General features: G+C 48.0%; 1 protein-coding gene across 1 annotated transcript; it reads left to right on the top strand.

Moving 5' to 3' along the window:
• The first annotated feature begins 3120 nt into the window (after positions 1–3120).
• Positions 3121–5563, top strand: LOC133929164 (probable indole-3-acetic acid-amido synthetase GH3.4). The gene is made up of 3 exons (XM_062375808.1): positions 3121–3593; positions 3675–4576; positions 4663–5563. Exons 1-3 carry the CDS (start codon positions 3265–3267, stop codon positions 5286–5288), a joined length of 1857 nt encoding a protein of 618 aa, XP_062231792.1. The 5' UTR covers positions 3121–3264; the 3' UTR covers positions 5289–5563.
• Positions 5564–11036: the final 5473 nt, after the last annotated feature.

Here is an 11036-nt window from a genome sequence, read left to right as displayed (position 1 = left end):
ACAGACCGGGCGGAAGATATTTATCCCCACCTAGTGGATATAATAAAATCAATCCTAGTTAGATCTAGGCGATATGAAAAAAACAAACCCGTCCTGTGCTAGGAGCTGATCAAGTCTCTGTCAATGTCACGGAGGCGGCATGAAGGAGCATGCTCAATAGTCTAATACTTAGGAGACTTGGAGTTTCGCACAACGACGACCTCGAGGCTGCAGGAGAAAGGAAATGGGATTGATTAGTCAATAGGAGTACTACCAACCAGCTTGGTCCTATCTCCAAGCAGTCACCTGGAAAGGAAATGGGATCGATTAGTCAACTTGATCTCGCAGCTATCCTCTGGGAGACAGGCAAGCTTAAGCTGGATTAGCCATTACAATACTAGCTTGGCTCTCGCCCAATGCGAGGTTATGGACCCGGTTACAGGGGACACGAGCCGCGGTTTTGAGTAGTGGTGTTGGTCGTAAACAAATTAACCACTCTAATTAACATCCGATCCAAGTCGCATCAAAAGAATTGAAGATGATGCATCGCCAGCCAGTCAAGTCAGACTTCTTTTTATAATTAATACAACGAGCAGTTCTTTCGTTAAAAAAAAATGATGCCAAGCTAGCTTCTCGGGCTTTCCTCTCGCAATGCCTGGAGCTAGCTAGTAGCCACACATGACACATCTGCCGCTGCGCCTCTTGCGTCTTGTTTGATCTGTTTATTTTCTTTGTTTTTTTTTTAAGTAGAGCCAGAAGGTTATCTGTTACATCCGTGTGAGGAGAGCTAGCACGCTGCAAATGGACGCCCCAGCACTCTACCCTCCAGCTTGGAACGGGAGCAGACGTCTCGTGCTTGGGCATTCTGTTTGGCCTTGTTTTCTTCTCAGTTTGGGCAGAGCACCGGAGACAATGTTTGGAGTGCACGATTACAACGACCCCGACCAATCGATCGTACTTCGTTTTCATCGATCTGGGTGTACTTTTGGTTTCGGACCAGGGAGGGTCTACATGAGTTGGCAGCACTGTAGTAGCAGGGCAAAGCAATACAACCTGCCAGTGAGGTTATTACCGGCTACTAATAGAGGCTAGGTTAGCAATCAAATGTGATCACGTACGTCTTGCGTGTACGTAGTAGTGTTGGGTTGCCGTCGCTGATGACTCGGATCGACGATGACTGAATCTGAACCATGTCTTCCATGTACGTAGTAGTGTTGTCAATGGCAGGTGTCAGCCAGGTGGTCGACTGCTCCACTTGGTACGGCTGGTGGGTTACTGTGCAGCTGAGCATGTCTGTATCAGTGCTCTTGGGTGCTGCGTGCTTGTGTCTTTCCTCTTCTGCTGGAGCCTGCATGGCTTGTTTCAGATGATCTTCCTCAAACGGCTACGCCACTTCCTTCAACAAGAAAGACGGCGTTCTTTTCTCTTCCAGACGACTTCGTGACCACCATGACATCTGGATCCCAGCTAGACGATCGTCGTCTCGTCCTTAATCCTATATCAAGTCCTTCGTATAGGACAAGGACACACGCGCATGTCGCATGTGGCGAGCTGTGCGCGGTACGGGCGAGGACGTACGCCTCCGGCGGGGCCGGCGAGCTGTCTCACCGGGAACCGCTACTGTTGCCGACCCATCGACCGGCAACGCACGCAACATCGCGCGCGGCACGCAAAGGCCGCGGCCCCCCGGCCGCCGTGTCTGCGGGGCGCTGCCGGCATGTGCTCGGCAACCGTTCATTTCCAGACCAGGTGATCTGCTTGCCTGCCTGCTCATCGCCACTAGCTAGCTTCCTGCTAGCTCGGTTGCTTGGGTTTCAGCTCACCAACCTTCACTGCAAAATGGTGTAGATATGCTCTCTCGATCTTCTGCGCTGTCCGGTCGAAAACTGGCTATCCTGAATGAGCACGTCGTAGAGAGGATGCCCTTGAATTGTCAACCGAAAAAAATTGTAGAAATTCAGGGTAGAACTTTCTAGAAAGCAGTGTGCGAGAAGAGCTACGAGCCGTCCGATCAAGGCAATGGACGATCGAGATTAGCCCAGACGACCTGTAAGTTGCAACACACCCCAGCTCTGGTCAAGTTCATCTGGGCTATGCATCGCGATCTCGTTGTCAGTCGTAGATGAAAAGCTTTTCCTGGATTGAAGGGGCTTCGGCGTGAAGCTACCAAGTTATCCGATCTGACGAATCATCTGGTCCCAAAGCCGGTGAAGGGGCGTTGAACGCAATACAAAATCCCTCCGGTGTTTAGGGCCACCGGAACAAGGTGAAAGCACTGATTTTGTAGCATCATATAAAGAAGGCATCTCGTTTTTGGATCATCATCCATACTATAGGCACTCAAGGATGAGCAAATGCTATTGATGTAGAATTGTCAAAAGGTTGTGTGCACCAAATGGTGTAGAGTCGATTTTTTTTTCATTTTTAAAACATATAGAATTGTCGATGATTTGCCATTTTACTACCACTTTTCTACTCATATGTGCAAATAAATACTCCCTCCATCCATAAATATAAGGTGTCTCTTGTTTTAAAAAAGTCAAACTGTGTAAGTTTTGACCGACAAATAATTAAATTATATATATGTTTATAATATAAAAGTTATATAAATAGATTTGTATTTCAATAAAACTTAATGAAAATAAGATACATCCTACGTTAGTGGACGGAGAGAGTATAATATATCTCAGGACTGACAAAAGAAAACCTGAAAACGAAATGAGCCGAGCAACGCCCGGCTGCATGTATGCCTTACATTGTTACGTTCCCCCTAACGCATGATCTCGAGAAGATCACGCAAATCGTATGCCCGATAACCTCATCGCGTCGGAACGAACCTTTGCCACTTGCAGCCTGCACCTTCATCTATGTGACTCGACATGGAAACCACGCCTCTTCCATATCAGACCATCAAGAAACTAAAAACACCACTAATGACATGCTTAATTGCTCATTATCCTAGCTATAACAATCTCCAAATGAAAATAAAGCGGTATTCCATTTCGTACGTACGGGACAAGCGGTAGAGGACACAAACAGTGGCAGCAGCGATCGAGCAGAGACGATGCTGCACTCGCGAGTGGTGGCGAGCCTCTATAAATATCTACCACTGGCTCGCGCTTCAGTCACACAAGAACACACCGGTCTTGAGCAGCTCAGCCTCAGGTAGCTAGTGATCACTTATCACTCGAGAGAGAGAAGGCCTCCTTTGGTAAGGCAGTAGGCTAGGCACGCGCTAGCTACACGAGGTACAAACAAGCAGTACGCCAGATCAGTTGGAGTGACATGCCGGAGGCGCCAGCCGCCATGCGAGAGACGGCAGCGGTGCCCAAGAGCAAGGAGCACCGCGAGGCGCTCGAGTACATCGAGCGCGTCACGGCGAGCGCGGGCCAGGTGCAGCGCCGCGTGCTGGCGGAGATCCTGGCGCAGAACGCACCGGCCGAGTACCTGCGCCGCATCGGCGTGTCGGGCGCCGCGCCGGGCGCCGACGAGGCGTTCCGCTGCGCCGCGCCGCTCGTCACCTACGAGGACATCCTCCCCGACGTGCTGCGCATCGCCAACGGCGACACGTCGCCCATCTTCTCCGGCAAGCCCATCCGCGAGTTCCTCACCAGGTACGTAAGTGGCGTATCTGCATGCGGACGTGGCGCGCATGGACTGTCGTAACGTTGATTGGTGGTAATTGGCGCGCGCAGTTCGGGCACGTCGGGAGGGGAGCGGAAGCTGATGCCGACGATCGCCGAGGAGATGGACCGGCGGTCGCTGCTTTACAGCCTGCTCATGCCGGTGATGAGCCAGGCCGTGCCGGGGCTGGACAAGGGCAAGGCCATGTACCTCTACTTCGTCAAGGCGGAGTCGCGCACGCCGGGCGGGCTGCCTGCGCGCCCGGTGCTGACGAGCTTCTACAGGAGCCGCCACTTCCTCGAGCGCCCGCACGACCCCTACACCGTGTACACGAGCCCCGACGAGGCCATCCTGTGCGTGGACGCGTACCAGAGCATGTACGCGCAGCTGCTCTGCGGCCTCGTGCACCGCGCAGACGTGCTCCGCTGCGGCGCGGTCTTCGCGTCCGGCTTTCTACGCGCCATCCGCTTCCTGGAGAAGCACTGGCCGCGCCTGTGCCGAGACATCCGGACGGGAGCGCTCGACGCCGAGATCACCGACCGCGCCGTGCGCGGCGCCGTCGAGCGGGTGCTCCGCGCCGACCCGGCGCTCGCCGACGCAATCGAGGCCGAGTGCGCGCGCCCGTCGTGGCAGGGCATCATCCGGAGGGTGTGGCCCAACAACAAGTACATCGACGTCATCGTCACCGGCGCCATGGCGCAGTACATCCCAACGCTGGAGTTCTACGGCGGCGGCCTGCCGCTGACGTGCACCATGTACGCCTCCTCCGAGTGCTACTTCGGCCTCAACCTGAACCCCATGTGCAAGCCCAGCGACGTCGCCTACACCCTCATCCCCACAATGTGCTACTTCGAGTTCCTCCCCGTCCAGTCCGGCAGCAATGCCACCGCCGAGCCCAACCACCGCGACCTCGTGGACCTCGTCGACGTCAAACTCGGCCACGAGTACGAGCTCGTCGTCACCACCTACTCCGGTGCGTCTGCTTCCGCGGCTGATCCAGAATATGATTAGGAAGATCCAATTCCGTGACACTAACGTGAGTACGTGTGACCGTGACAGGGTTGTATCGCTATTGCGTGGGCGACGTGCTGCGTGTGGCCGGGTTCAAGAACCAGGCGCCCATGTTCAACTTCGTGCGCCGCAAGAACGTGGCCCTGAGCATCGACTCGGACAAGACCGACGAGGCGGAGCTGCACGTGGCGGTGAGCGGCGCGGTGCAGCACCTGGCCCCGTTCGGCGCGTCGCTTGTCGAGTACACGAGCTACGCAGACGCGAGCACCATCCCGGGCCACTACGTGCTGTTCTGGGAGCTCCGCGCGGGCGGGACGGCGGTGCCGGCGTCGGTGTTCGAGGACTGCTGCCTGGCCGTGGAGGAGGCCCTGAACAGCGTGTACCGGCAGGGCCGCGCCGCCGACAGCTCCATCGGGCCCCTGGAGATCCGCGTGGTGTCCAACGGCACGTTCGACAAGCTGATGGACTACGCGCTCGCCCGCGGCGCGTCCATCAACCAGTACAAGGCGCCGCGGTGCGTGCGCCCGGGCCCCGTCGTGGAGCTGCTCGACGGCAGGGTGCAGGCGAGGTACTTCAGCCCCAAATGCCCCAAGTGGTGCCCCGGGAGCCAGCAGTGGAGCAGCAACCGCAACGCCGCCGCTAAGAAGACCAGCAATGGAGGACTCGTCGCTTAATCAAGCTAGATTTTAGCTAGCAAAGTCTTAAACTCTTAATGAATCTTTAGTGGGAGAGAGACTGCGACAAGGAGCTGATCAGCTGAGCCTTGCATGCCAAATTGCCAATGAGTGGTCGGCTAATCATCCAGTAGAGTGTGTTAGTGTAGTGTAAGCGTCTATTGTGGGCTTTTGTCTCTTTCTCTTCTTTCTGATTTGCAATAAAGCGGTAGTAAGTGGGAACCCTTTTGTTTTTGTCAGATTTTTGTAATGTACTGTTAGATGTTGATTGCTAAGGTTATCGTTGGCGCATCATGTCATCGTGACTAAGAGGAGACTCTTGCCGCCGTTTCGTGTCGCAGTTGCAGGGTACGATTGCCGTGAACGCTTTGGTCCATCGTGTTGCGGTTGAAGTGTGTGTGTTACGACGAACGAACTTGGAAGTGTGTTTTGGTGTGGCTAGCTCGTGGCACACCGTCACTTCCTCTGCTTCCAATTTGGAGCATCAAAAGTGGTCATGCGAGCGGCATGGGCCAGCGCATCCAGAAGCTACCTGCTCTGATTGGCAGGTGCGTATCAACCAAAATGAATGGCTGGCCAGCTCTGGGGACATGGCATGTTAGTGTGACCACGGTTTTAAGTAATCTAAGTTTGCCCCATCAGGTACTGTATCTCTCTAGTTTCTTATTGTTGGAGTTCTACTTCCCAATGTTGTCGCGGATTTGTAATCATGTGTAGTATGCAAATACGAAAATAGGGGTATCTGTCTGTAGTCGTCAAAGAGTATCGTAAAGAGACACAGATTTATATCGGTGTTGATTGCAGTTGTTGGCGTTGTTTCGGTTCTTTTGGACATATCCCTCTCACTGCCTTACCCTACTCGGACTTCCTCGGGCGTAATCTACCTGGATTATTGGTCTACTAAATATCTAGAAATTTGTTACGAATCTCTATATCACTCAGTGTATATATGTTCTACAAGTCATAAACTCCGGCGATACTCCGGCCAACTCGAGTTCAACTCGCCGCCATGTTCATTTTCCACCCTCCTTTCCAAGAAGGTTGCCTTATATAGCATAGCGTTTTTCCCCATTACAAGCCACTTGAGCCATCGTAGCATCATATCCATTCACGGCTGACAACATATGGATTGGGCTTCCTCCTCTGCAGTGCTATCTTCTAGTTAACGAGTTTGCTCTTGAAATCCTTCAAGAGCTCTGTCCCCTCCTCAGGTGAGCTAGTGCCTTCAGTCTTCTCTGAAGAACCGATGTCTGTCCCCTCCTTAGGTGAGCTCGCGCCTTCAGTCTTCTTTGAAGAACCAACGCCCTCCAAGTCAGGCTCCTTGACAATCCTCTCTCCTTGAGAACCGGCTTGACCCCAAGCTGGTGCCAATGGAAACTCTTGTCAAAGATGAGCTTCGTCTTCCCAAGTAGCCATCAAATCAGTCCAGCCGAACCATTGCACCAGTATCTGTGAAGATACAGAGGAGCCAAGGATACGTTGGGTACCCGATACTCTTGAATCAGTATGAATTTCTAGTTTGTGCTGATTAGAAGAACCCACAGCTCGTTTCAACTGGGTAACATGGAAGACATGTTGAATTGAGCTATATGGAGACTGTTTTAGTTGATAAACAACAGCACCAACTTTAGCTTCAATATGAAATGGTCCAAAATATCTAAAAAACAACTTGTGATGAGCTCTCTGAGCAACAAAGGTCTGCACAAAAGGCTGACGCTTAAGATAAACCATGTCACTAATGGAGAACTGTCTTTCAGTCCTTTTCTTGTCGGCCTGCATCTTCATCCTGTCCTGTGCTTGAGACAGATGTTGTTTGAGCAATTGAGTCATCAAATAACGCTCCTTAAGCCAGAGTTTCAAATCAAGGATAACACAAGCTTGGACTGGACTAATGCCAAAATGGCGTGGCTCGTGTCCATACAGGATCTGAAAAGGGGTCTTATCCAAAGTGGAATGATAACATGTGTTGTACCAAAACTCAGCAAGAGATAGCCATTGAGACCACTTATGAGGACAAGCGTGAACAAAGCATCTCAAATAAGTTTCCAAATATTGGTTGACCCTTTCAGTTTGACCATCCGTTTAAGGGTGATAAGCTATACTCATGTGTAATTTAGTTCTAGACAATTTAAATAGTTCTTGCCATAAGACACATGTGAATATCTTATCCTTATCTGAAATTATCACTGAGGGAGACCATGTAACTTGTAGACATGATTGATGAAGATGGTAGCTGCCTTCAGAGCAGTAAAGGGGCGAGAGAGAGGAAGGAAGTGAGAGTACGTCGAGAACTTGTCAACAACCACCAAAATGCAGTTATACTAAGATGATCTGGGTTGACCCTCAATAAAATCTATTGATATACATTCCCATGCTTGCTCAGGAATAGGTAAAGTTTGTAGATGCCTAGGGTAAGCTACCCTCTCAGTTTTGACCTGCTGACAAGTGGAGCACCGAGCTACAAAATCCTTGATGCATGTCTTCATGTTAGGCCATGCAAACAATGATTTGATGCGTTTGTAAGTAGCCAAAAATCCTAAATATCCTCCTATTTCACTGGTGTGCATGGCTTAAAGGATTTTGTTTTGAACATTAGGATTTTTCCCAACCCATAATCTGTCTTTATACCTGATTAACCCATTTGACAATTTGAAATGGCCTTGAGGGGAATTTATAGCTAGTTCTGATAACAGCCGAGAGGCTTTTGGATCCTAGTGATACCCCCTACTACTTCCGCCATCCAGGAAGGTTGAGTTGAGGACACCATTAAGCAATCAACATTAGAAGTAACCCTTGACAGCTCATCTGCAACTTTGTTATCTCTACCCTTGTTGTAACAAATTTTATATTGTAAACCCATCAACTTGGAAAGAGCCTTGTGTTGCCATGGAGTGGACAGATGCTGATCATCCAGGTGAGTAAGGCTTTTGTGATCTGTATAAATGGTGAATTCAAATTGTTGTAAATAAGAGCGCCAATGATCAACTACAAACAAGATGACCAAGCACTCCTTCTCATATGTAGAGTCCTTGATTTTTGGGACCAAGAGCTTTACTGATAAAAGGCTTTTGGATGGTCATTTTGCTGCAAAACTACTTCAATACCCTTGCTAGAAGCATCTGTCTCTATTGAGAAAGGTTGGTTGAAGTTTGGTAGAGCAAGAACATGTGCTGAAACTAAGGCTTGCTTTAGAATTTGAAATGCCTCTTGGGTAGTATGAGTCCAAACGAATGGTCGTCTTTCTTTAACAAATTTATTAAAGGCTTACTGATCAATCCATAGATTTTAACAAATTTCCTATAATACCCCGTTAAGCCCAAGAAACTCCTTACTTGCTTGACATTCTCGGGAAGAGGCCAATTCTGAACTAAAGCAATCTTGGAAGGATTAGTAGATACACCCATGGCACTAATAACATGTCCCAAATAGTTCAACCTTTGCTACCCAAAAGAACATTTAGATAGCTTAAGCTTGAACTGATGATTCTTAAGAATATCAAAAACTTGTTGTATGTGAGAGAGATATCTTCCCAGACTATAAATGACTATATCATCCATAAAGACAACAACACACTTTCGAAGAAAAGGTGCTAATGAGGCATTCATAACACTTTGGAAAGTACCTGGTGCACTAGTCAGGCCATAGGGCATAACCTTGTATTGGACCTGCCCATTGTGGGTTTGGAAAGAAGTCTTATGCTGATCTTCCATAGCAACCAATATTTGATGGAATACAGCTCTCAAATCCAATGATGTGGATGTGAACCATTTAGCCCTTGCCAATTCATCCAATAATTCATCTATGATAGGAAGTGGATATTTATCTTTTATTGTGAGATCATTTAACCTCCTATAATCCACACACAATCTCTAATCACTTACCTTCTTCTTGACTAATAATGCAGGAGAAGCAAATGGGCTTGAACTAGCTTGTATCATACCATTACCGAGTAGCTCTTTGATTTGCCTCTCAATTTCATACTTTTGAGCAGGGTTGTATCTATGGGGTCTGAGCCTAAAAGACTGAGCCCCAGCAATTAGAGATATCTTGTGATCAAAGGGTCTACTAGGAGGTAAGCTCTTGGGTTCTTCAAATAATTCAGCATAACTAGAGATAATGTCATGAATTTCCTTAGGGCATTGCACCTCTTGAGAATATCCTCTAGAGAGTATATCTGAACTACACACCATATGCTGTCCTTTTCTTCTAGCTTCAACAGAGTCAGATCATTAATTGAATAGCAACTCAGATGATTAGCAGTAATGCCTTAGAGTTTAAGCTAAGAATCTTTGTAAAGAAAAGACATCCATTTGTCAGCCCAATTAACATGCATTGAACTATGAATTTCCAGCCAGTCCATGCTTAATATGATATCATAGTATATGTCCACCATTCACAATCTGGAATTTCATGGGAGTAGAGAACAATTTGACCATCAGCTATCTTCACCTTCATGGGATTAGATAGTTCCTTCCAACCATATAATTGAGCAGCAAGAGATTCACTAATAAAACTGTTTGAACCGCCAGAATCAATCAACATAATGACTTCAAATTTCTGGAGTAGTCCTAGAAGCCTCATGGTCCTTTTAGCTTCAGTTCCAGCTACATCTTGTGCTGAAATGGCCATCAAATCTTCTCTAGAATCAGAATCACCTTGAGAAGAGGTTCATTGCCTTGCTGTCTAGTATCTTGAACTTGTTGCCAAAGCCCTTCAACCACTTGTAGTGGTACAGAAGATGAGCATGTATGCTGAGGTCCCCATTTACTCCCACATTTGAAACATAAACCCTTGGCTCTCCTATAAGTCTTAAGTGTAGTTAGTTTTTCATCACTGGGCTTGGTCCTACTAAAGTCTAATGTCTTCCTGTCCTAAATAGAACTCAAGGGCGTAGAATTCACTGGCAGAGTGGGTGTTTGAATGGTGGTCCTATTGACATTCTTCAAAAAGGAACCCCCATCCTTCCGTCGATGATATCTTTTTGGAGTCTCCAGCAGTACTTCTTCCTGCAAAATGACAAGAGAACTAGCAATATCTAGATCTTGAGGCATGTGAATCATGACAACAGCCTTAATGTCTTCTCTCAAGCCATCGATAAATCTATTAGTGATAACAACAGCACTGATATTGGAGTCATGGGCTAACAAATCATTTGTAAGATCATCAAAATTTTCAATATATTCAATGACAGTATTATCTTACTTAATGTGAAAAAATTGCCTGATAACATGATTGCACTGATCATGTTCAAAACGCAAACATGAAGCATAACAAAGATCCTTCTAACTCATCTCAATCAACTGAGAATTTATGGATTGTAGCAAAATGCAGCAGATCCCTCAAAATGCATAGTACCTAACTTAATCCACCGGAATTTATGGATTTCATTTAAGGCAAAATAGTTTTCATTCCTTCTAATCCAGATCTTTGGATTGGAACCATCAAACTTAGGAAATTCAAGTTTAGGAAAAATGGAACTTGAATGGGCCGGAAAATGGTGATCACCACTACTAAAGGAATCCATCACACCACAATGAACTGGAGAGTGGTTTCTAAGCATTTTCGCACCAGTGACTTGGGTGGATAGCAAGGTGGTGACTACCCCACGACCCACATCCCAGTGGGAGTTGTTAGAATGGTGGCCTTCTGGCCCAAGCGTTGCCTCCGTAGAGGTAGCTTCCAGATAAGCAGCAGTTGATGGCTCTTATCTCTACGGTGGACATTCCTTCATTAGATCTTTATGGTGAT

This window comes from Phragmites australis, chromosome 9 (assembly GCF_958298935.1).
Source record: "Phragmites australis chromosome 9, lpPhrAust1.1, whole genome shotgun sequence".
Lineage (NCBI taxonomy): Eukaryota > Viridiplantae > Streptophyta > Magnoliopsida > Poales > Poaceae > Phragmites > Phragmites australis.
The sequence above is the reverse complement of the archived record's forward strand: the minus strand, read 5'-3'. Positions and strand labels throughout refer to the sequence as shown.

Coding starts and splice junctions, on each gene's coding strand:
- LOC133929164 (XM_062375808.1), top strand. CDS start 3,265: ATGCCGGAGGCGCCAGCCGCCATGCGAGAGACGGCAGCGGTGCCCAAG. Junction 3,594..3,674: donor ATCCGCGAGTTCCTCACCAG/GTACGTAAGTGG, acceptor TGGCGCGCGCAG/TTCGGGCACGTCGGGAGGGG. Junction 4,577..4,662: donor CGTCGTCACCACCTACTCCG/GTGCGTCTGCTT, acceptor TGACCGTGACAG/GGTTGTATCGCTATTGCGTG.